Below are 26,768 nucleotides of genomic sequence, written 5' to 3'. Positions count from 1 at the left end.
AATAGGGTATTCGGATGCATGGTTAGGACAACTAAACATAAAACTAGAAGTACAGTCTTCATCTTGTACAAGTCCTTGGTCAGAATGCATTTTCAATACTGTGTCCCGTTTTGATCCCCTCACATAGTGAAGGAATTCAGAGAAGGGACACCGGAATGATACTTAGTTTAAGGGTCCTTAATTATCAGGACAGGCTTAGAGAGCTGGGAATTTTTTTTTTACCTTTTTGAGGGGGATATGATTGAGGTCTTTAAAATTATGAAGAGATTAGATTTTGTCCATGTAGATAGGTTACTTGAACTAGATAGGCAGAGGAGAACTAGGAACTTCAGTACAAGTTATGAAAGAAGAGTTAGATTAAATGCTTCTTTACTTCTTTAGAAGAAGCACTTTACACAAGGTGGTCAACCTCTGGAATAAGTTGCCAATGCATGCAGTGAGTATAGATTCACTGCAAGTGATCAAAAGACAGCTGGACAAGTTTCAGCAAGTGAAAGATATCTTGAGTTATAGAAGGTAGATGGGATGATGGGGATAGTGGTCAACCATGGTTTCTTTGAGCTTGCTTGATCGCCTGTGGAGGTTGGAAAGGAATTTCCTAGAGTTTTTGCCTAAATTAGCCTACGGACTTTTTTTGTCTTTTCGCCTCTCCCAAAAGGTTGCGTAATTGCAGGAGTGGGGGTGTGGTGTGTTTAATGGTGTGTGCAGGCTGCACCATGCAAGATGGCACAGGCTTGGTAGACCAGCTGATCTTTTCCCGTCTCTTTTTTGTATGTTCATACTATTTTTAGGATTTTTTTTTAAAAATTGACTTGCACTGCATTTTGATCCAATTCTATTGTCACATGCTAATTTACTGCCAACTACAGTTTGATTTCACTGAAGATTTACAGCACTGTTTTCTGCTTTTCAGCTGTGATAAACTGAAATAATAATTAATTTGTTATTGTAGGCAAATTCCGCAGGGAGCTGCTTCCATGAGAGCTGGAAACTGGGAGAGAAAAAAGGTGAGGTAGTGGTATGAATGGTTCGAATACACATAAGAAAGTGGACTGAAAATTTGCAAAATATAATTGAACATTGGAATTTTGATACTTCGCTAATAGCCTGTTGACTAGAAATCTCTCTGACAATCAGTCAATATTTTTGTTAGAAAATGTAATTTTAACAGTATTTTTGTCTGGACTGGCAAATAGTTAATGGTGGGGAGGTATAATTAAAAGTTAATGGGTGGTCTACGCACCTCTAGTCTGGTAACGTGCTACATGGACCAGATGAGTCCAAGTTTGATCCCTGGTCTGTGCTGCTAGTTGTTCTAAGTCGTGCTGTGATGGATCCTTAGTTTGACAGTGGTTTGAGGTGAAGACGGGAAGAAAATGACCCAGTTCACTATTCAGTAGCATTGTTGAAATGTGCACATGCATTGATGTCTGGTGAGGACAGGATCAGATTCAGCTGTAATGACCCCTGCATCCCGCAGTCTAATAGCACGCTATCACCCAATGCCTAAGCTACACGCACAATTCTCCTTCGATGGGCTGCTGGCGAAGCATATCTCACGTGAATCACTGTCTTCAGGAAAGGAAAGGAGAACATGGTGGGGGGATCCCAAACAGCAGGATATGTATTCGTCATGTTTCCCCTGTTTTAATGTTTAATCTAAAGTTTAAAATTTGTATGACTTAACCAGATTATCTTGATCTTCATTTCTTCATAGTTCATAGGCATGGAGCTCTATGGGAAAACCCTTGGAATTGTGGGACTTGGAAGAATTGGCAAGGAAGTAGCAACTAGAATGCAGTCATTTGGAATGAAGGTAATATCGCTTAACAGTGAGATGCAAGGGTTTAACTGTTTACAATAAAAGATCAATAAAGAAACCACCAGCCTTACTAATAACACTTTGGTTAATAAGCTGTGTAGCCTTACAGGTGAACAAAATAAATCTCTTTTCCTTTGGAGGTAAAACTACAGAAAATTAATAGGAATAAAGTGATGTGCAGCCCATGTCCCAAACTTATGATGATCCAGTGGAAAGCCAGTGCTGTGACTACTGGAATGAGGTGGGGAGGGAAAGAAATTATGTACATCAGTGGTTCATTTTTAAAAACAGACAATAATCCTCTGCAACAATAATAATAATTTGCATTTATATAGTGCCATTAACAGAGAAAAATGTCCCAAAGTGGCATAAGGAGAAATGGATGCCAAGCCAAAGAAGGAAAGGTTAGGAGGATTGACTAAAGCTTGGTCAGGATGGGCTTTAAGGAAGTTCTTGAAGGAGGAAAGGGAAGTGAAGAGTTGGTGGGATTTCGGGAGGGGATTCTGCTACATGGGGCTTAGGTGGCTGAAGGCACAGCTGCCAATGGTGGGCAAAAAGGGAGGGGTGCACAAGAGACTGGAGCCGGGGCACTGATCAAGCAAACTGCTCTGTTCAGGACGGTGTTGAGCTTTTTGAGTGTTGTTGGGTTGCGGCTGATCTCATCAAGGTGAGTGGTGAGTATTCCATCACACTTCTAACTTAAGCAGTTTAAATTAATTTGTTCCCTTAATGCCTAGAACTAGCTGGGCAATGTTCAACATGGTTCCATCTAATAATCTCTAACCAAGTATGCACTAAAACCTACTGCAGCCTCTGCATTTTGTTCAAGCTGTCCAGACACTTCCACCGTCAAAACTAACTCATTTTAGACTTGTAACAAATATTTTTACTTCAGGCAACAAATCCAAGAGTTATGTTTCAAATACAAATGCAGACTTGTCTAACTATGATGGTTTTAAGTGCTCTGTAGCAATGAGATTGTGCTATCAGCATATCAATATTGGGTAGTAGATGGAACCATGTAGAACATTGCCCAGCTGGTTTTAGGTATAATAAATTAATTTTATTTGCAGTGTACTAGATACTAGATGTATCTAAGATTCCAGAAATAGATAATGTGATAGACTGTAGCATATGAAAGTCATTGATACCTGACCATGCTTTCTTAATCCAGATTGGATCAGCAGCATAATGAGGAACAGATATATTTAAAATTTATCTAATTTTTTTAAAATGCAAGGGATTTAGAATGAAAATGCTCCATTCTGTGTAGATTCAGAACATGCAAACTGTTTTGACTTAACAAGCCTCTTTAAGAGACAATTAATGCAATCTGACTTTTTTTGTGAAATCAACCAAGCATTAAAGTTTTTACAGCTGTGATATATTCTGTTTATATTTGTGCATTTGTGCTTAGAGGAAGCTCTTCTGCTTCAACAATAAAAACAGAAAATGCTGGAGATACTCAGCAGGTCAGGCAGCATCTGTGGAGAGAGAAACAGTTAGCATTTCAGGTCAATGACCTTTTGTCAGAACTGGTAGAAGAAAAGATTTAACAGTTTTTAAGCAAGGAGAGGAGAGGAAAGAACAAAAAAGGGAAGATCTGTGATAGGGTGAAGGGCAGGAGTGATTTAAATAACAAAAGGGATGATTGTGCAAGGCAAAGGGGGTGGTAATGGGACCAGTAAAGAAACAAAAGATGGAGGAGTTGTAAATGGCACCAGCAGAACCATTACCAGCACCTGCTGTCTGGAAAAAATGGGAGCAGTGGTTATGATCTGAAGTTACTGAAATCAGTGTTGGGTCTGGAAGGTTGTAAAGTGTAAAATGTCTGCTTCATTGGGAATTAAACAATCTTTAAACTGATCTTTGCCTATGTTTTGTTCCTTTTACATAAAATATGAGGAAATTAAACTTTCTCAAATTTACTTGAAATAAGCAATTTAATGTCACAAGATAGAATATCAAACATTGCCACCCATTAAAACTGAATTTGAGAAGACTGTTATATTGAATTTTAATTCCTGTACTGAAAGTGAAGATGTTCCTTTTCAGTCATGCTGTAGTAGAGTGTAGCCAATGTCATTAAGGAAGCGCTGCTAATCAAGTGTTTACTTCAAGTACCCTGGTTGTTAAATTCTCATGAACAATTTGATTTGAGTGTACTTATGACTATTAACTTTCACTGCTAAGTGTAGCCTTTGCTCATTGCATTATCATAAGCTTGTGAAATACTTCCAATACATCTGGGAAAATTGGAAATAAAGTTCTTTACTTGAGAACCTAACTTCAGCTTGTTGGATCTTTATACTTGTACAAATAGCATAGTATAACTAAATAATTCATAACTGAACTTATGACTTCTTCCCCAAAGTTATATGGAGGTTACAATAAACTGGTAAAATATATAAGGAAGAGACCATTTAAACAGACATATACTGAATTTGGTTTCTCTCTTTTGCAAAATAAGATGTATCTTCCATGATATTGAACTAAAATTTGGCATTATTGCCCTGGTATCAAATAATACCACAGCTAAAAGACTAATAAAAGAAACCTATGTATGAAATCTAGTCCCATTTCATGGAAATCTTGATTTGAAAGAAGTGGCTTTTGGAGTGTCAACCAGGTACTGAACTGCAGCAGAAGCATTGGCCTACTACAGATTCTCAGCTTTCTTCAAAGACAGGTTCAAAATTAATTATAATTAGATCATAAAGTTTGTATGCTGCTCTAACTGACCAGTACCAGAATTTTTACTTGTACTAATTTTATACAACTGGAAATTTTAGACCTCTGATTTAATCACTCAAGCTGTGCTATTAATCAAACTGCAGCTGGAACTTTCTGAAGTCTTGTTCTAAAATGCTATTGTTATCTCCGGGGGTAACAAAACTCGTCGACAATCTCTTTTTCACAGCAAGTGTGAACAATGCTACCATTGAAACATTACGAAAATAAAGCAAGCAGCATGTAATGCTTTTAATCGGTAGTGTGATGAAATATAGGATTGGAGGATATAAAAACAAATATTCCATTATTGTGGATGAATAGTGCCATGAGCTAAGGGGTTCTCCAAAACAGTGAAATATAATTCAGTAGTCTATGCCTATACCTCATAATCTTCTATATAATTACAAAGATTCCCAGTTACTGAACTGAAAACATAAACTGGCACTCTATTTGTACCACAAAATACAGTACTAAATAAAGACTGATGATTCTAGCTACACAGAAATTGAGTGGGGAAAAAAAGAAAGCTGCATCTAAGAGGAACATTTGCTAGTTTTTGAATGCTAGATTATTGAGTAGTCATTATATTTAATAATAGTAGGCATCATAATATTTGCATTTCTCTAATCCAGTCTGCTGTTGAAGGCATTCTTGCATTCCTACTGTAAGTAGCAGATAAGCAGCCTAAGTTTATAACAGTGCTTTCTTTGTGTTTCTGCATGCCAGAGTCACATTCAGAACTACTAATTAGTCAGAGAGAGAGAGAGAGCTGGTCTTTTTAGCATTTTGTTTCAAATGTAGTTTTTTTGAGTGTTTCAGAATTGAAGTATTCATAAAGCTGATTCATGAATGTTTAGCATGAAATGTGAGGAGCTCATGGATTTGTTTGTCTTGAAGATTGAGACCAACTAGTCACTCCATTCTGACCCCATATCTCTCTATAATTTTACCCTACTAGGGCCTTAACAAGCTCAGCTCCTGCCATGAGGCCAACCACCCGTGTCGTCGCCCCCCTCATTACACAACTGCTCCTCCTTGGCCTAATGTTTACTGACTTGTCAGTGCCTCCCTCTACTTGGGTTCTGACTTCAATAATCCCTCCCCTCCTTTGCACCCTACCTTAGGTCACAAAGCCTTCAACTATCACAGCCATGCACTCTGGATTGCTCTCCCTAAACTCTTCTGCCTTTCTGTCTCTCTCCTCTCCATCAATGCAAACCTCTTTCGTCTTGCCTTTGTTCACCATCTCTAACCCTTCATCATTCTTTAGTATCTGGTTATTTCCATCTACTATGAAGCACATTTAGAATGTTTTATTGCATTAAAGGCACTATTTAAGTGCAAGTTGTTGTCTTCTAGCCATTCAAATAAATACAATTTAATTGCTACGTCTCCCATGTTTAATGCAGTACCCAATAAAGATTTTTGGTCAGAGAAGTTGAAAAATTTCCTAAGAATTGAGTACAAATGCATTTTGGAATTATTATCGTTTCAGACCATAGGCTATGATCCAATAATTCCTGCTGAGGTGGCAACTACCTTTGGAGTAGAATTCATGGCTCTGGAACATCTCTGGCCGCAGTGTGACTTCATCACTGTCCACACTCCTTTATTGCCATCTACCAAAGGTAAGTAAATGTTTGGTGCCTCACAGCTGGCACAAAGGTGTTGCACGTTGATTTTTAAATCGACATTTTCATTTGTATGTTGGGCCTGAAGTTTAAAAGTTGATGCAAGTGATATATAATTTGTTTTAAATGTTGAACTTCAATGGAGACCAGGCATGACAGCCACTCCAGTAACATCACCACCACTAGGGTGAGAAATGTGATCTTTAAAAGAAAATGCAATGAACTTTTGAATAATATGTGCTCTGCTTGGATATATTACTACCCCTTTAAACAGCATGAGAGCGCCCAAGAGATCTGGGCTAAGGAGAAAAAAATTGAAAAGTTCTGGAAACTGAAATAAGACGAGCAAATTCTGGAAATACACAGCAAATGTAAAGGAAAAAAAAAAGAGAAATGTTTCGGCAAAGTCTCTACTCCCAAAACATTAACTCAACTTTTTACAAGCCCTTGACATCAAGGCGGCATTTGACCAAGTGTGGCACCAAGGAGCCCTGGTAAAATTGAAGTCAATGGGAATCGGGGAAAACTCTCCAGTGGCTGGAGTCATACTTAGCACAAAGGAAGATGGTAGTGGTTGTTGGAGGCCAATCAGCTCAGCCCCAGGACATTGTTGCATGAGTTCCTCAGGGCAGTGTCCAAAACCCAACCATCTTCAGCTGCTTCATCAATGACCTTCCCTCCATCATAAGGTCAGAAATGGGGATGTTCACTGATGATTGCACAGTGTTCAGTTCCATTCGCAACCCCTCAAATAATGAAGCAGTCCATGCCCGCATGCAGCAAGACCTGTACAACATCCAGGCTTGGGCTGATAAGTGGCAAGTAACATTCGTGCCAGACAAGTGCCAGGCAATGGCCGTGTTCAACGAGAGAGTCTAACACCACCCCTTGTCATTCAACGGCATTACCATTGCTGAATCCCCCATCAACATCCTGGGGGTCACCATTGACCAGAAACTTAACTGGACCAGCCATATAAATACTGTGGCTACAAGAGCAGGTCAGAGGCTGGGTATTCTGCAGTGAGTGACTCATACCTCCTGATCCCTAAAGCCTTTCCACCATCTACAAGGCACAAGTCAGGAGTGTGATGGAATACTCTCCACTTGCCTGGTTGAGTGCAGCTCCAACAACACTCGAAGCTCGACACCGTCCAGGACAAAGCAGCTCGCTTGATTGGCACCCCATCCACCACCCAAAACATTCACTCCCTTCACCACCGGCGCACTGTGGCTTCAATGTGTACCATCCACAGGATGCGCTGCAGCAACTTGCCAAGGCTTCTTTGACAGCACCTCCCAAACCCGCGACCTCTACCACCTAGAAGGACAAGAGCAGCAGGTACATGGGAACAACACCACCTGCACGTTCCCCTCCAAGTCTCACACCATCCTGACTTGGAAATATATCGCCGTTCCTTCATCGTCGCTGGGTCAAAATCCTGGAACTCCCTTCCTAACAGCACTGTGGGAGAACCTTCACCAAAGGGTCTGCAGCGGTTCGAGAAGGAGGCTCACCACCACCTTCTCAAGGGCAATTAGGGATGGGCAATAAATGCTGGCCTTGCCAGCAACGTCCACATCCCATGAACGAATAAAAAAAATGTTGAACAACCAGATGTTTTTTGCTAGTATTTTTCAATCTGAATACCCTATTTGTAGCAAGTTGAGACTAATTTTTCTTTTTATTTGGGGAAAGTCAAGGTAAAGGGCCAAATCCTATCATGCAGGATACACCAAGGGCCCGATATTAGGAGGGTGGGGGGTCGACTGGGCGCGTGGGTAATGCGGCCAGTGAAATTGGGGTTCTCCGCACGCGATCGCAGCTTGATTGAAGGTACTTACCTTTGCTTCCGGGTTTCGCGCTGGAAAGCTGCGCAGCGGGTGGACTGCACGTGCGCAGCATAGGCTGTCAGCTGAAGGAGCCCTATTTAAAGGGGCAGTCCTCCACTGACTGACGCTGCAGAAAATAGGCAAAAGTACAGCATGGAGCAGCCCAGGGGAAGGCTGCTCCCAGGTTTAATGATGCCTCACTCCAGGTCTTATTGGATGGGAGGAGGACGAGGACGAGGACGGAGAGCTGCGCCCCGGCGGGCGGGAGGAAGTGGCCTGCCTCCGCTACCAAGAAGGCCTGGCTCGAGGTGGCAGAGGAGATCACCTGCACCACCAACATAATCGCGCACCTACATACAGTGCAGGAGGCGCTTCAATCTCCTACGTAGGTCAGCTGAAGTGAGTACACTTACTCATTCCCCTACACTCCGTATGCCACATCACCACCCCCACCCCACATCTCCTTCTGCACTGCCAAGACTACTCTATCACATCACTCCTCACACCCACACAAAGCTCATCCTCATCTTACCTGCACTTATTCACCTCGCCAGTACTTGTCCCACCACTACCACTCAACCCAATCTTCATACAATCTCATAGCTCTATCTCATACTCACCCTCTCATGCATCTCTTTCATGGTCAGCCTCACTCAACTTGCCACTACCTGTGCTGCAGCCACAGGGCATGCATCATATGTGCAGTAGGAAGCATAAGGCAAACGTGTGGTGAACATGAAGGGGATGCACAAGGGTGTTTGAGGGTTTGTCATGGTTTTTACTTATTTGATTTCTGATCAACTCAAATTACATATATTGTCACCACTACTGCCACGTCTTTGCGAATCTTGTCTGGTTTGTGCAATAATGCCCTTTTCTGAGGATCACCATGAAGACCCACAGCTGATGCCACCCATTGTGTCATTGCAGAGTGGGTGTAGGTGTATTTGCAGGGCTCTTTTGTGCAGACGACTGAGAGACATCGGCAATGTCCCCGGTGGCACCCTGGAAGGATGCGAAGGAGAAGTTGTTGAGGGCAGTGGTGACTTTGACAGCGACAGGTAAGAAGATGGTGCTCGGGCCAGCCGGGAGCAGCTCGTCATGAATGAGGCTGCAGATGTCCACGACTACATGTCGAGTGACTCTGCCTCCATGTGCACTGCTGCTCAGAGGTCCAGGAAGCTGAGCCTTGATCTGTAGACCCTGTGGCGAGGGTAGTGCCTTCTGTGACGCATCTCTCTCTGCTCTTGCCCTCCCTCCTGCTGTGCAGGTGGATGTGTCACAGCACTGTGTTGTGGAGCTCCACGTGTCAGAGGTGGCCGACGAGGCTGGTGATGCTGTTCGTCCTCTGAGGAGGTTATGACTGCAGCTACGGCGGCCCCCATCCGGAAGATGTACGTTTGAGGGGGTCTGCAAGATAGGTAAATGTGTCCACCACCGGGGTAAGTGTGCAAGTTGGTGAATTTTATTGTTAGGAGGAGGGTGCTGGAGGCCAAACTTTGTCCAAAGTGACAGAGTGGCCTCCTGCAATGAGTGAGTGTTCCCCCCCCATCACCTGTCAAATGGACCTTTGCAGCTGCCACAGGCTGGTGGCTGCAATATGTCCATTTCAATTGGGAGTGTTTCCCCCAGTACAGGAAACATGCTCAGTTGTGTGGAAAATCCCACCCCTCCTAAAATATCATGTTAATCAGGTCTGTAAACGACCTGAAGTACCTACTTAATTAGTTTAAGTGGAATCCCGCCGGCCCACATGGGGGTTGGAGCCAGGCTCCGGACCCGCCCCGGGAATCCCCGATTTTCGGAGCCCCACCGCCACGAGCGCATCCGTTCGGGGGTGCGAAAATCGAGCCTCAAGTTTGAAAAGAATAAAAGAGAAGACAAAACAAATCAGGAAATAGTGATTAAGTGACACTAACCTAGGGTTTTAAAAGCTTGACAATTGTAAGAAAAGGAAAGACTGAGGAATGTAGAGTTCCACAATTTTGAAGTCCTAAGCAATTAGTTAGAGGAGATTACGTGGTAAGTCTTGGTTGGAACACAGTGAGGATATAGGGAGAGCGAATAAGATGGTGCATTTGGAGTTTAGAAAGAAGAGGTAACTTCACATACTAACCGTATTAGCATCAATAAATACAGATGCAGCACAATGGTTGCGACAGAGAGCGAGAAGTTGTCGACTAGAAACTGAGAGGGATTGCTTCTCATAATAGAAGCTTTTTCTTGTATCCTGCCCATGAGTGCAAGTGAAATGAGTCCCCCCAAGTATGAGGGCAGTATTTAAATCTTGGAAAGGTTTTGGCTTTATAGAGCTGTTGAGGGGAAAAGAAGCATTTGCAAGAAAGAGAAAGTCAAACTGCTTAAAGGAAAATTCAGCAATGGAGGAGTTCTGTTTGTGTGATCAGAGGAGATAGTGAGGTCAAGATAGTTAATAACAATTTGTATCGCACCTTTAACATAGAAAAATGCCCGAAGGCACTTCATCAAGGCAGAAGGGAAAAATGGGATATTGAGCCAAAGAAGGAGATATTAGGAGGGGTGACCAAAAGCCTGGTCAAAGAGGTGGGTTTTAAGGAAGATTTTAAAGGAGGAGAGTGTTGAAAGGGCGTAAGATGGGATTTCCAAAGCCTGGGGCTCAGCTGGCTGTAGGCATGGCAGCCAGTGGGGGGGCTCGCGGGTTAGAGAGGGGAGGATGAACAGAGAAATAGTGTTCTGGGAGTTGTAGGTCTGGAAGAGGTTATAGAGATAGGGAGAGGTGATATCATGGAGGGATTTAAACACAAGAATAAGAATATTAAATTTGAGGCATTGGGGAACCAAAAGCCATTGTAGTGAGGACAGAGGTGATGGGTGAGCAGGACTTGGTGCAACATAGGATGCAAGCAACAGAGTTTTGGGTGAGCTGAAGTTAATGGAGGATGGGAGACCAGCTAGGAGAGCATTGGAATAGTCGAGTTTGAAGATAACAGCGGCATGGATGAGGGTTTCAGCAGAACGTGGGTAATAGATGATTACGGGCTAAAGGAGGATCCAAGGTACGAGGTGGTTACTGTTGGTGGACTTGCAATTCACGGGAAGAAAATGTGTCTGAAGAACTGAAAGAAACAACATTTTCAATGGCCTATTGAAGACGTGGAGGACAGAAAGATATAGATTTTCAACCGTCATACTGCAAGAGGGTTGGAGGTTGTGTATAATAATAGCATGCAATTTGGAAATTCATAGAATGATACAGCAGCCATTTGGCCCATCATACCTATGCAATGCAGAGTGAAATCATCAGTAAGAGTGAATACGAAAGGAGGAGGCCACTAAAATAGGGAGGAGAGGACAGAGTCGGAAATTTGTTGGAGAGAAACACTGATAAACTACATGAAATGTGAAGGCAGAGGTCAATGGAAATCAAACAGTATATTAATATATGTTGAATGAAACCCAAAGAGGGAAGAGAACTTTCAGTGAGCATGCAGGAAATAGAATTCCTGTGATCAAAGCCCATTTACCCGTTTAACTGAGCCTATTAGAATGATACTGAATGACTGACTGTCACCTATATATCAATAAAGTTAGATTTGTCTAAATAACTCAGTAATCAAACCTCATGAGCTTCACATCTATAGTTAGTTTTAAGAGACTATTGTATTGAAGTCTTGCAAAGGCATTTCTGAGGACAACTTTTATTTGCAAGGGTTGTACTGCTGTTTAATTGCATTACTAATTATTAAACAATGTCAGTTTAATCTTCCATTTGTACTCTCCATAGGAGAATTTCTGCTACATTCTAAATCCCACTGTTAAATATGGTTGTATGCATTCATAATGTTTGCATAAGATTTAAAAGAAACAATCCCCACATAAGCCGCCTTGTTTGTTTGATTGCCTGAGGGAATATACACTTCTTGTCATCATACTGCCTGAATATATTTTCCCACTAAGACAACACTGTACTACTGCAAACTGTACTATCTTGTAGTGTACTCAAGAACTGGTGCTGCTTGCTCATTATGGGTAATTGCATTTGAACTTTAGCAGAGGTGAGGAATGAATTACAGGGGAGGAGGAATCCCACATTTTACCAGTAGAATTACCCAGTTATGTGTATGAGAACATGTAATTAGTTGTTAACTTGCTCATGAACCTAAACCAATGGTAACCAAATGACTAAGATTTAGAGCTTTTCATTGGTTTCCTGGATTCCCTCCATTAACAAATTTGACCAAAGATCTGGTAGCATCTTGGGTAAATATCAGTTTTGCTAATGTTTTTGTAAACTGGATAGTTACAGGAAATGATATACAGTTTTTATGTTTAAATCTGCCTTGCTCTTGGATAATTTAATAATGTAAGAAATTATCCATACAATATACTTTTTCCATTTTGTAGTATTACATTTTAGCAACATCTGAATGACTTGTGTAATTAAGTTGTATTTTTTTTCTCTCCTGTCAATTTTCTCTCCTGAAGGCATTAACTCGTTGGATTATAGTTCCATAGGCATCCTCTGATACCTCATTCAAGGGGCTGTTATTAATGTGTACGCCTTGACAGTGAGCGTCAGCAGGGTATTAGACTGTGGAGCCAGATTGTCCTCACCTGATGTCCACACATGTATTTCCAGCATGGGTCATTAGATAGCAATTAGAATCAGGAATCAAAGCTGAATTTTCCCTCCCTGACCCGGGAGTAGTGAGGCAAATTGTAGCGTTCCTTCCGCTGCTTCTGCTTATTCAGCTGTGACCTGGGATCATCTTGGTCTATATGGCTTAGCTACTCACTGGATGAACTTGCTGAGCCTTTGGGGAATTAAGTTGTATTATTTTGAGAGAAAACTATTCAGTGAATCTAAAAGGTGTAATAATTTGCTTTAAATCAACAGTTCCGAAGCAGTCTCAAAGTCTGTCAAAATTACATAATTATTTTGCTTTGTAACTTTTTTATATTTAGGATTGTTGAATGATGAAACCTTTGCCAAATGTAAAAAGGGAGTCAAGGTTATTAACTGTGCTCGAGGAGGTATTATTGATGAGGAAGCATTGCTTCGGGCAGTGGAATCTGGACAGTGTGGTGGCGCAGGACTGGATGTATTTGTAGAGGTATGAAGAACTTGTATATTGCAATGCCTTTCATTACAGCTGTTAGAGGTATATAATGCTAGATTTTTGTTTTTCTATCCTATATTCAGCATTCTGTAACACAACTTTCAAAAACATAATTATTAATCGTAATTGCTTCTTCTCAAGTTGAAACATCTCAAAATGCTTCAGTGAATTTTCTTTTGTAGTGCAGTGATACATGCCATGCAGGTATATTTAACTTAATAGTAACCTTTTGCAACTGTTCTGGAGGCTACCCTCTCTCAGATTAAAGAAGTGGGCTGTTATTCTCACGTTCCAAGAGATGCATCCGCTGGAAAATTCTGAATTTGAAGTATCAAATGATGGATTCTGGTGCATTTTCAGGCCTATTGATGAAAAGCCTTAATCTCTTCTGTATGCTCTCCCACACTCTCTTGTATATACCCTGGGGAATTTTAAACACCCCCCCCCCCCCCACCACCCCAAGAGGGTCGGAGGGTGTGGGGTTAAGAATGGGAAACCCGCCTCCAACTTATGGTTTTAACAGAGGTAGGTTGAGGGTGCGGGCAACTAACCCGCTGCCCAGAGATGGGTCTGTAATTTAAATATTTTAACGAGGCTGCGTGCCTCAGATTTGACCTTTTAAATATAATGACTGCGGGTCGGGTTTCCTAGGGCTCGGGAAACCCGGCAGCTGAAGAGATGCGAGAACGGCTGGACGCATCAGGTAAGTGCCTTTCTAGTACTGCTTGTGGACCAGGAGGAGCAGGAGTGCTCCCTCCCCTCCCCCCCCCCCCCCCCCCACCGCGGATCGGTCAACTCCACTCCCGTCCCTCCAATCTATCCACCCACCCTCAATCAACTAATTTCCCACCCTGGCCTCCTCACGATTTCTCCCGTCTTCCCTCCTCTCTAAATTCAGCAGGATCTCTGGGAAACTGGTCATCTGGGTTTCCAGGCCGCGACACCTCCCCACACTTCCTCCCCATAAATATCGGGGCCTCAATCTCACATTTTACATACCAACAATCCTTCACTATTACACTCTCTCAAACACACTCATTATCTTTTCCTCACATATTCCAGAGAGTTCGATTGTGGTATCTTCAGCCACTTAATTCTCAGCATAGATCGTCTTTCAGCCTAACCACCTGCCCTAACCAAGGAGTGAAAATTTTGATAAATATGGTCAAAAATTAATGTAATTTTCTTTATGGATGTATAGTATAGGGAATATAATCTAGAAATAATTATTGATTACTAGTTGTTTTCCTGTGATGTTGCATACGGTAAGTCAAAAAATATGGCCTCTCTTGCTGTCTTTTCTTTTAAACTTAATATAAATTTTACTTCCATAAGGCTTTTGAAATTGGTCCTCTTGTTTCTAAAGATTAAAGGATAAAAAGCTATTGATCAGAAAGTGCTAGAATCTTAAGAAAAATATTCCAACGGTACAGTAGATTGAATGGTACTGATGCATCTTGAGAAATTAGGTACATTTCTATTGCTTACACTGCACAATCCAAATTTAGCTCAGAGTCGCAGCTCTGGGCAAAAACATCAAGTCTAAGGCTAAACTTTTGAGAGAGGCTGAGGCCTTTAAGTAAAATCTTTAATGAAGGCATTAAAAGACACAAGAATGTAATTTTTAATTTTATTTATTTGTTTAAACCTTTATTTTTGAAAATTTTTTAGGTATTGATGGAAAAAGTGACAAATGAAAAATTTTCAAAGGATTTTCAGTGAGAACCTAGTATCCACATTGGGCAAGTAGCGTAAAATGTTTACAAAGGAAAAGCCCATTATAAATGTGAACATATGGACGTTATGATTTTTCCGCAAACAAATGCTTAGTTTATTTCAGAGTTGGGTGTTCTGATTTTCTTTTCATACAGTTGTTCTGAATTATTTCATGTGTAAATGTTCTGATTTTCTTCTGATATATGTGAGCTCTGACTTTTTTTCACATAAATGATTCATTTCACATTAGGTATTCTGATATTTATTTCATGTATAGGTGTTCTGATGTGTTGGTTGTTCTGATTTTTTTTTGTTACATATGATTGTCTATGGGGAACAAGTGTACACAATGTTGCCAACACTTTCAAATCCTGTGATAATAGAATACTTCTCCAATAGATTTGGAAATGTTTTGGTAGAAAAGAAAGACATTTTTGTTCGTGACATTCAATCACGATTCTGCTTAACCCAAAAGCATTTTAATCCAACATGGCCCATTCACAAGTTGTGAATCGTGGATCCGGCTTCCTGCTCCAAAAGGTTGGACGCTCCTGACTGCTAACACACAGTGACTTGTGCTGGAGCTGTGAGACACACTGACAATATTCACTGAATCTTATTCCAAGTTGTGCATTTTCATTGTTATATCAGACTTAGCTAGTAAGCATTAATGTTCCTTGCTAACATAGTGCACAATGCCTTTTCAACTATAGTATGGAGTGCAATTTTCTTGTATTTCAGCCATGAGAAATGGAAACCAACTGTCATGCAATTCTGTTTTTAGTGTTTTGTATTTTACATTTTTGTTCTCAGGAACCACCCAAGGATCTTTTTCTAGTGAAGCATCCAAATGTAATTAGCTGTCCACATCTTGGTGCCAGCACCCATGAAGCCCAAGGACGCTGTGGAAAGGACATCGCAACTCAAATTGTGGACATGGTGAAGGGCAGGTCACTAGTTGGAGTGGTATGTAGTATGGCTGCTGTATTGCCTAAACACTTTAAATAGGAACTTTATTATATTGTGAAAATGAGAGGAAAACAGAAAAAACACTTGCACAAAATGGCCATTCAATAAAAGTGGTTCAACATTAGAATCAAAAGTAGTATAAAAGCTAACAGCTTGAGTTTAATTGGAACCAAAGATGATACTAGAAGAGAAAGTTGCCTTAGACCTTTGCAATGTTATAAAATAGTTAACTGTAAAACTTTTTGCGATTAGTCTCAGATCGCGTAATTGTGGACTTGTGTGATTTGATAGTATTACCATTTACTACTTCATAAAAACAGTGGTAAGGCTGGCTATCTGACATTTCGTTCTTGTTCTTGGTTAGGTTAATGCCCAGGCTCTGAGCCATGCCATGGCCCCTGAAACCAAACCCTGGATCCAGCTTGGGGAAGCGCTGGGTTTGGTGGCAAAAGCATGTGCTGGACAAGTAAATGATCAAATGAAAGTGCAAGTTACAACCCTAGGTAAGTGGCACAATTTGGACTAGCATGGCACTCCAAGAACTATTTGGATTTCAAAACCTCCAGGTCATCAATTTTTTAAAAATTCATTCTCTGGATGTGGGTGTGCTGGCAAGGCTGACATTTATTGCCCATCCCTAGTTGCCCTGAGAAGGCGATGGGTCTTCTTGAATAGCGGTTTGATACAACTGAGTGACTTGCTAGACTAAGTCAGAGGGCAGTTAAATTGGACCCAATTTGAATTTTGTATGCAGAGTGTTGTATTTTGCAATATCTTTTTAGATGCTTAAAAAGTATAAAGTTAATGGCTCTAAAGTTCAAAGAATTCTGTATAATTTTGTATTTTTCGTGATGACCATGCCTAATTTAAATTTCACACCTGATTTGCATGTTGTGGTTTAAATATAGAACACCTATTTATTTATGCCTCTGTTAAAATAAGAGAGGAATTTTGAATAAATTAAATAAGTGCTCATACACTTGTCTCCCATGGGACTATGGAAATTTAGAGCCATTAATTTACAACTTTCAAGTATTTAAAAGTATATGCAGCAAAAGAAGAATTATTTTACACAAAAAAAATCCGTGTTTGACCACTGAAATTTTATAAAATGGTGATTTTGTTAGTTTCCCCCTAATATTTTCTGAGGATGGTGTATTGTTAGTATATGCCGCTGTTAAAGTGCATTCTTCAGTTAAGTGTGAAATCATTTTAAAAATATTTCATAAAGATATTAGCAGATCTACCATGCTGTTCTTTTTCAACATACATGTTCTTGACCTCTGGTTTTGTAGAGATTTCATTGCTGCTGGTCAGTGGGTGTAGGGGATGAATTAATATCTTTACTGAAAGGATTTAGTAAAAGTTTGTTGGAGTTCTGTTCAGGGATACTGAATTAGAAAGAAGTGGTCAAAAAAACAATTAGGAAGTCAAAGAGAAACTACAAAATTAAATTATCAAGTAATATAAAAAGAAATAATAAGGTATTCTACAGACATGTAAGTAACAAAAGAAAAATCAGGATAGGGATAGGGCCACTAAGGGATGCACAAGGTAAACTCACAAGTAATGACAGCGAAATGGCAGAAATATTAAATACTTTGCCTCAATATTTACCAGGGAGACTAACATGCTGAGCGTGACATTGGAAGAGGAGATCAAAAAAGATAGACATTTAAGATCGAAAGGGGGGAAGATAGTGAATAAACTAATCAAACTTAGAGAGGATTAAACCCTTGGTCCGGATGGATTGCATCCGTGCATATTAAAAGAAGTTAGGGAAGAGATAGCAGAACCACTATTACATATATATAAAAATTCATTAGAAAAGGGAATAGTGCCAGAGGACTGGCAGACAGCTAATGTGATTCCTATATTTAAAAGGGGAGATAGAACAAGTCCAGGGAACTATAGACCAATTAGTTTAACATCAGTGGTAGGAAAGATGATGGAATTCTTACTCAGAAGAAGTAGAAAAACATTTAGAAACCGAAAATATAATAGAGAATAGTCAGCACGGATTTCTAAAGGGAAGGTCATGCTTGAACAACCTTGTTGAATTCTTTGAAGAAGTAAAGAAAGGGTAGACAAGGATAATGTAGTAGATGTAATGTATTTGAATTTTCAAACTACCTTCGATAAGGTACCGCATAATAGACTCGTGATTAAGATTAGATCAAGTGGAGTCAGAGGACAAGTAGCAGAATGGATAGCAAGCTGGCCACAAAGAAGGGGTTAAAGGTAGTTACTCAGACTGGCAAAAGGTGGGAGGTGGTTTTCCACAAGGAACGGTGCAGGGACCACTGTTGACCATTTACATAAACGATTTGGACTCTGGAATCGGAAGTACAATTTCAAAATTTGCAGACGACACCAAATTGAGGTGCTATGACAAAATACAGGAAGACATTAATAAACTTGCAGAATGGGCATGTAATTGGCAAATGAATTTCAGTATAGATAAGTGTGAGGTGATACATTTTGGTAGGAAGAATAAGGAGGCCACATACTCCTCAGAGGTAGTCAACTGTAAAGAAATTTGTCCAGAAAAAAAGTTGTCAGTTATGAAATAGAGCCAATTTGTGTTTGTGATTGGTTTTCCAATCTGTATTGTGGTGCGGAACGGTCCAAATACATTTTCCATAACTTTGATAGATTTTAGCTGCACTTTTGATTGGTTGAGCTTCCAGTATTTAAAGAGAAAATAGAAAGTGCATGTCTAGCAAATATATATATATATATATATACCCATTACTGTTTGGCTTGCAAATCTAAAAGACAGATCCTTAAACTGTATTGATGTTGCAGTATCTCCTGATGTTGTAATTCAAAGCAGAAGGCATGAAAACATAAGAAAGGGATAAGGATTCATAAAAGAAATATGATTACTATTGAAATTGTTGTTTTTATTCTGTATTTAAAGGTACATCCTTGAAAAATGCTGGGAATTGTGTTGCCACAGCTGTGATGGTAGGGCTGCTTAAAGGAGACTTGGCGAACCAGGTCAACCTCATCAATGCATCATTGTTTGCAAATGAAGCAGGACTGGCTGTACGTTAGTTGTTTCATAGATTTTCATGAAGATTATGCACATTGTTTTAACTGTCTCATTTTAATTCCAGTTGTCAAAAGTTCACAATAAAAACCTCCACCTCCATATTAACTGTCCACCTGGTGGTGAATGTGTGTTTATGGTCAGAAAAGCTGCTTGCCAAACATCATAATGTAGTACATCTTGTGTGTGTTTGTTTACGGGTGCATTTTCTGATATTTACTGCTATAGCCTAAATGTGACAGTTTATCCACTGCTGTAATAAAGCAAATTTATTGAAGCGGTGGCACTGCGTGCACATTTAGTTAGTGCACATAATGCAAGGTCAGCTTATTTGCTTGAAATCACATTGATCCAGTGCATGATGCACTGGGCGTGCCCCAGGTTAAGGAACAGGTTATCCTGTGCCAACAGCTCTTAAAGACCAACTGGTTGTCCATAATGCTGTCCTGCTTCTGATGAGGAAGGGAAATGGCTGCAGTAAGCATATGAGACAGAACAGCTCCACTTAATGAAGCAGCTTTAGAGATGTGTGGAAGACGATGATCCTCCTTGGAGCTGATGCCATGCTTCAGTAATGAAAAGTGCCCAAGGAGCTTGGATGGAGGCGGTGGGAAGAGTGAATGCTGTCTCACCTATGTACTAAACTTGGGAGCAAGTGAGGAAGAAATTTCCTGGTAACTGCTAAGGTAAATTCTGCTCACTTTTATCATCACCAAAAACAGATTATCTAGTCATTTATTCATTTGCTGTTTGTGGGACCTTGCTATGTGCAAATTGGCTGCTACATTTGCCAACATAACAGTAATCCATTGGTCATGAAGCGCTTGGGGACATCCTGATTAAGGTACTGTATAAATATAAGTTTTTTTTCTTGCAGATAACCACCAACCACAGTGCTACAACTGCAGGATCTCCCACTAATGTGTGTGCACTGGAGATCTCTACTTCCAGCACTTCCCATAAACTTTTGGGTTCTGTACAAGCAGGTATTCCTGTGCTACTGGAATTTGATGGAGCAACATTCAGTCAGGCAGTTCCTCTCGAGGGAAACCTGCTGATTTACAAGGCTGTGCCAGATCCTCAAATTTTGCCATCTGTCGGAGGTAAGAAATGCAGCTATTTCTTCTCATAATTTGCAATCTCTTTTGCCTTTCTTTTGACGTTCAGCATTGGTATTTATCTGTAATTGTTTTAATTACTCCCCCTTGATATAGTTGATCGGTTTCCATTAATCTTTGCACTGTATATGTGCTCTGTCTGATGACAAACCTTAATTTACTATTTAAAGTTATTGTCAATTTGTATAATGTCTGTTGTTTTATATTGGTACTGTAATTAAATCCAGAAACTTTAGTAAAAATTCTAGACTACCAATGATACAATAAAACATCAGTAAATCAGTCAAATGAATTGGCAGTGGATAAATGCATCACATAGTGCACTATTGAGCCTATAAACCAAGAAGCCTCTAGGTCTGGTCCCTGTTCTGCGTTAAATTGCCCTGTCTCAACAAGAACTGCAATTGAGCTCATTTTTCTGTACTTGGGTTATGGAATTTGCATTCCTCATCGCTATCCATTGAGCCTTGCAGGAACTGCACGTGCACAAACCAATTTGATCCCAGCTGTTGCGTTTCCCATAGTTTATAGCATGCCCTTGTATATATTTTTTATAAGGAAATGACTTTAGTTTGTGACATATTTATATGAAATGATAAACAAGTGATTATAACATGTACATCGATAACCAGTGTAGTTTTGTTTTACAATTCTTTTAAAACTAAGGAACTACAAACAGCATTGTAATAAGAACATATGGCCCATCAAAAGCGCCATTCAATGTCCATTATCTTCTTCTGGTGGGGTTGTAAGCAGAGTCCATTTGGAGTTGAGTTGGCTCCAAGATGACTTGCTTGACGATGGGAGATTTGAACAGTGGCAGGCTTTGTAATCCAGTGCCTGAGCCAGACATGTCTTGTGGCACTTCAGGGCACAGTTTTTTTCCAAAAGTTGGTGATCTATCAGATAGCCTGGCTCACTAGTGGGACCTGGAGGGGTGGATCTTGGATCTGTCACTGGGGCTGGGATTCTTCCCTTTCAATTCCAGATAAACATGCAAGATATGGCCCTGGACAGGCAGCAAGAATCTCATCTGTTTGGTGGTTAAATTCTCAGTCTTAGCTACTTAAACTCCAACAGTAAATCTCCTTAGCTTTGACTGTTGCACATAGCTTCCTGGATTTACATAATTCTGGTGTGTCCCTACAGGGACAGAGTGTGCACTGTACCCACCCCTGTAGAATGGAAGGGAGAAGTTGGGTATATAACTCAAACCTAGAAGCCCTGTGGGTTTTGCCTTGTATACCAACTTCCCCTCCTATTCCTGTGGTTGAAGAGCCACATCCTCTCATGGCACAGTTCCTCAGGTCTATCACATTCTCCCCTGCAAAGTCTCATTGGGTATGTACTATGTCAGATACCCATGTAACGTTCCTGTCAAACAAATGAAAAGATTTAACAAACCATTGAAGAAACACAATCTGCAATTATAATCAGTTGCCTGTGATGATTGCTTGGTAGTTACAATGGGATCTGCAACCATTTGGAACAGAATGTATTTCTCCAGTTAAAGAAAAAGAAAAAAAACTTGCATTTATATAGCGCCTCTCAGGATGTCCCAAAGCGCTTTACAGCCAATAAAGTACTTTTTAAGTGTAGCCAGTATGTTAATATAGTTGACCAAGGTCACAACTAATACGGTAACCAAGCTATAGGGGTTGGCAGTATATCCTGCTTTTTCCCAGGAACAGAGGGTTGTGAGGGCAAACTATGCCAATTAGGCCACAAGAATCTCCTCCAATCAAAGCTAAGAAAAGTCTTATTGAATGACCCCCAACTCTGCAACACTCCAACATGGGCTCAGTGTAGACATTGGGGTAGATTATTGTCTTCACCACTGGGTGGTAATCTGGCAGAATAGATCCCCTGCTCAATGGACTGAAAGTTGGCAGGTTCTATAATGAGTGGGCAATCCTCATCAAAGAATTCCAGTGAGTTTGTAGGGCATAACCTATTACTTCAAAACCATGCTGACTGTTCTTTACCTTTGTTCTTTGGGTTTTTCTTTTATCGCATCCCATAGAAAGCTCTCGAGCATTTTTCCTAATGTATTAGAGAATGCTATTCTGTCACAAATACAACTTGCCTTTTACTATCGGAAAGAGTTTTGTCACTTTTTTTCAAAATTCTCAGTATATTTTCCTTCTCGAGTGCAAGTCGTATCTTTTGAATATATTACATGCCAATGAAGTATTTCCACTAAAATCCTCTTTTGTGTGACCTCTAATGCTGTTAAGTGTGATTGGTATTGAGTTTAAAAAACCAATGAAAATCACAGTTCTAAATTACCAACTTTGAATAATTTTGGCATTGTGGCATAGTTGGTGACTGCTTCAGATGAAGATAAAATTGCTGCCTTTTTTCTTATTCAGGTGTGCTTGCCTCGGCTGGAATTCAGATTGAGTCATACAATGTTTCAGCTGTTTTGGAGGGAGAACAGTGGTGTATTATGAGAATTACTTCATTATTAGTAGATCTGAATCCTCTCGGACCATATGTGAAAGTACCGACACAGCTGACCATATGAATAACCGAATTAATATTCCATTCTGAAAACCTGCATCACATTTTAAAAGTTGGTTTGATCAGAAATTGTTGGATAATTTGAATTTACTGTAAGACAAAACAAGATTGCACTTCAACCTCAGTGCCTTTTTCTTTCAGACTTTTCAACAAATTGTTGTCATTACCTTATATATCAAATCTAGTAACACGTGATAAAATGTCAAATAAGCTAACCTAAACTGAGGCCAGTGTATCACCTGTACAGTGTGCATTCATCAACTTGTCTGTTTTGTAGCTCCAGCATTAATTTAGTTTATCTTTGCTGCAAAAGCTAACATACGGCTGCAGTAATAAATATCATTTCTAAGCATATTTGTGTGATATTGTCGGATATACTGCTTGGACTATTGAAACCCTTTACTCCTAACCACACCATGTATTAGATCTATTACTAAACTCGGGTGAGAAATTCATTAGCTTGCAGGTGAGTTACTAGATGTGAGCATCTCCAGATATTAAATTTTGGAGTGCGGGGGGGAGGAGGATGGTAAGGAAAACACGTGTAACATTCAACTTCCTGCTGGTTAAGCACTGAATGATATTGAGAATGTTTTTTTTTTAAATGATGGATAATGGTTTTCACTTTTGAGGTAACCAAAAAAAAATGGAACTGTTTTAAGATGCCAAAGATAAGATCAATTACTAAATGTTAAGGAGTTGACCACTTTATTAACTCCAACCCAACCATTTAATAAATTACTTTTCTCCCTCTCCTACTGCATCATTCCTGGAGGAGAGGGTAGACAAAGCAACCATCAGCTGGGATTTGGCCAATCTTAATCTTGAGATGGTGTCATAAGTTTATTTAATGTGATGAATCACTGGTTATTTGGAGTTACATTTCAGGCTCTTTCCCAACACTGTTCATGATCACGGCAAAAGACGGCTTCCATAGGCAGACCTGCGCCTCCTATCATTCAAAACTTAGAGGGCAATGATGTGCATCAGACGCAAAGGCTTGAGGCTTGCTATGTGCCTATTGCACAAAATGTGCCATAAGGTTTTGGCTCAGTGGCAGCACTCTTCACCTCTAAGTCAGAAGGTCGTGGGTTCAAGTTCCACTCCAGGATTTGAGCACATATTCTTGGCTGACACTCCAGTGCAGTACTGAGAGGGTGCTGTCTTTCGGATGAGATATTAAATTGAAGCGTAAAACATTCCATGGCAGAAGATTAGGGAAGTTCTTCTGGTGTCCTGGTCAACATTTATCCATCAGCCAACACCACTAAACAATTTAATTGGTCATTTACTCCATTGCTGTTTGTGGAATCTTGCTGTGTGCAAATTGGCTGCTGCATTTCTGTACATTACAACAGTGATTACACTTCAAAAGTAATTAATTGGCTATGAAGTGCTTTGGGATGTCCCGTGGCCATGAAAAGCACTATATAAAAGCAAGTGTTTTCTTTCTATAATCTGCTGGGGAAGTGCCTGTGGCATTGAGGACCTGAACACCAGGCATGTGCTAGGCTCATTAAAGCCCTGAGAATTATAATGAATCACCTGGTATTGCCATAGTGTGTTCTCTGCTCCTTAACTGCTGCACCTGGTAACTTGACTGCTTATTTGCTGAATTTTTTTACTTTGATGCTGAAGCTATTCAGACCTCCATAAAGCTGCTTCCATTTCCCTTCTGTGAATATTTGCCAGGGGAACTGCTATTGTGTGTAGTGAATGTAGGACCTATGGGTATCTTGCTGGGCATCCTTTTCTATCTGCAATACACTGCAAAGTTCTGTCTTTGCCTTTTGGGGAATCATAGTCTCTGCATGCAGATGTCCTTAGACATATCCAGGTATGAATTCTTTAGTCTGTATATATTGGTGGCAGCATATGAGTAGCTCCTTGTTGAGCACTACAGCCCTGTCATGTTACTAAAGATTATTGATGTCTGCTACATCTTAGAGCTTCACTTTGCAAGGATGCATTTGCCTGAAGCAGGTAGAAGAGAGACCGCCTCATCGAGTGCACAAGAGGACCATGTGCTTCTAAGTGATTCCCCAGTGGGTGGAGGAAGTGAGGTGCATGACTTCTGGGTGTTGGAGTCTGTCTCTAGAGATGGAGGTGGTCCAGTACACCTTTTGTGTTTGGGCCAGTAGATAGCCCTGCAACTATGGTTATCACGGATACTGGTGTGATTGCTCCCTGGACCTGTATACCTAAGAGATAGGAGTAGGCCATTTTGGCCCTTCGAGCCTGCTCCGTCATTTTCAATCCGCTGGGACCTTTCCAGAATCTAGTGAATTTTGGAAGATTACAACCAATGCATCCACTATCTCTATAGCCACTTCTTTTAAGGCCCTCGGTTGCAAGCCATCGGGTCCAGGGGACTTGTCAGCCTGCAGATCTATTAGTTTGCCTAGTACTTTTTCTCCAGCGATAGTGATTGTTTTTAGATCCTTCCTTCCCTTTGCCCCTTGATTACTATTATTGGTATGCTTTTAGTGTCTTCTACTGTGAAGACAGATACAAAATATCTGTCCAATGCCTCTGCCATTTCCTTGTTTTCCATTATTTTTTCCCCAGTCTCATCTCCTAAGGAACCTATACATGCTTTAACTACTCTCTTCCTTTTTATATACTTGTAAAAGCTCTTACTGTTAGTTTTACACAATTTGGCACCAGGTATATGCTAGGCTCATTAAGGCCTTTTAGAATTATAATGAATCACCTGGTATCTCCATAGTGCGTTCTCTGCTGCTTTAACTGCTGTAACTGTTCAGTCACAAAACAGAGGCACACTGGTAGCCCGTTTAGCTCTTTGGGTTCTTTTTCTTAATCATTTGAGTAGAGCGGCTGGGTAATACAGATGTGGCTTTGCCCCGAGAGGCATCTCCATCTGTGCCAGCTCCTGCTATTCCACTGCTGCTGGGCACTGGCCTAGCATCAGTTGGAGCAGACCTCTAGGTAGCAGTGAGGTTGTTGAAGCCCTACATTGCGCTGTATCAATCTGGTTCCCCAACATGGTGAATCTACACAAGACAGAATGCTATAGATTGGAGACCAAAATCTCAGCATTTGGGATGGAAGACATCCCTGAACTTAGGACCTCAACCAAGATGGGGGAGTCCAGTGTAGAGGGCCCTGGAATGGCAATGCTCTCCCTTGGTACCATACAGCACTTCAAATATAGAAATATAAAGCACATTGAATCATAGAAAGGTTACAGCACGGAAGGAGGCCATTTAGCCCATCGAGTCTGCGCCGGCTCTATGCGAGAGCAATCCAGCTAGTCCCACTCCCCCAGGAGGAGGTCTTTCAGCCCATCATGCCCATGCAGGCTCTTTGAAAGAGCTATCCAATTAGTCTCACTCCTGCTCTTTCCCCATAGCTGTGCAAATTTTTCCTTTTCAAATATATTTCTTAATCCCTTTTGAAAGTTCCTATTGAACCTGCTTCCACCACACTTTCAGGCAGGACATTCCAGATCATCATAACTTGCGTTTAAAAAAAAATTCTCCTCATCTCCCCTCTGGTTCTTTTGTCAAATATGCAGATTGTGGCTTCTGCAATTGATGCCCTTAATTGGACAGGCAGCTGGGCATACACTCAGGATTGTGATGAAATACTCTCCACGCACCTGGATGGAAGCAGCTGCAACAACACTCAAGAATCTCAACACCATCCAAGACACATCAGTTCGCTTGGTTGGAGCCCGTGCCACTGGACTCAGTATCCACACCCTTTACCAGCAGTGCACTGTGGCTGCAGTATGTGTGATCTATAGGATGCACTGCAGCAGGATGGGATGAGAGGGTTGTCCTATGAGGATTGAGTCGATTGGGCTTATAGTCTCTGGAGTTTAGAAGAATGAGAGGTGATCTCATTGAAACATAAGATTCTGAGAGGACTTGACAGGGTAGATGCTAAGAGGCTGTTTCCACTGGCTGGAGAATCCAGAACGAGGGGGGCATAGTCTCCGGATAAGTGGTCAGCCATTTAGGATTGAGAGGAAGGTTATGAATCTTCGGAATTCTCTACCCCAGAGGGCTGTGGATGCTCAGTCATTGAGTATATTCAAGGCTGAGATTGATAGATTTTTGGACTCGAAGGAAATCGAGGGATTATGGGGATCGGACGGGAAAGTGGAGTTGAGGTTGAAGATCAGCCATGATCTTATTGAATGGCGGAGCAGACTCGAGGGTCCGTATGGCCTACTCCTGCTCCTATTTCTTATGTCCTTAACTCACTGTGATTTCTTCAACGGCACCTCCCTCCCTTGTGACCT

At 40.8% G+C, this 26,768-nt stretch overlaps 1 protein-coding gene across 1 annotated transcript in view; it reads left to right on the top strand.

Moving 5' to 3' along the window:
- Window positions 1-22,850, top strand: part of phgdh (phosphoglycerate dehydrogenase) — a 29,570-nt gene extending 6,720 nt beyond the window's left edge. The window contains exons 4-12 of the mRNA XM_067987511.1: window positions 953-1,007; window positions 1,718-1,816; window positions 6,051-6,183; window positions 12,963-13,111; window positions 15,647-15,799; window positions 16,167-16,305; window positions 18,726-18,853; window positions 19,735-19,960; window positions 22,348-22,850. Of these exons, the coding sequence (XP_067843612.1) occupies window positions 953-1,007; window positions 1,718-1,816; window positions 6,051-6,183; window positions 12,963-13,111; window positions 15,647-15,799; window positions 16,167-16,305; window positions 18,726-18,853; window positions 19,735-19,960; window positions 22,348-22,502 (1,237 nt within the window). The 3' untranslated portion in view covers window positions 22,503-22,850. The remainder of the gene's footprint in view (window positions 1-952; window positions 1,008-1,717; window positions 1,817-6,050; window positions 6,184-12,962; window positions 13,112-15,646; window positions 15,800-16,166; window positions 16,306-18,725; window positions 18,854-19,734; window positions 19,961-22,347) is intronic.
- Window positions 22,851-26,768: the final 3,918 nt, after the last annotated feature.

Source organism: Heptranchias perlo, chromosome 7 (genome assembly GCF_035084215.1).
Source record: "Heptranchias perlo isolate sHepPer1 chromosome 7, sHepPer1.hap1, whole genome shotgun sequence".
Lineage (NCBI taxonomy): Eukaryota > Metazoa > Chordata > Chondrichthyes > Hexanchiformes > Hexanchidae > Heptranchias > Heptranchias perlo.
The sequence above is the reverse complement of the archived record's forward strand: the minus strand, read 5'-3'. Positions and strand labels throughout refer to the sequence as shown.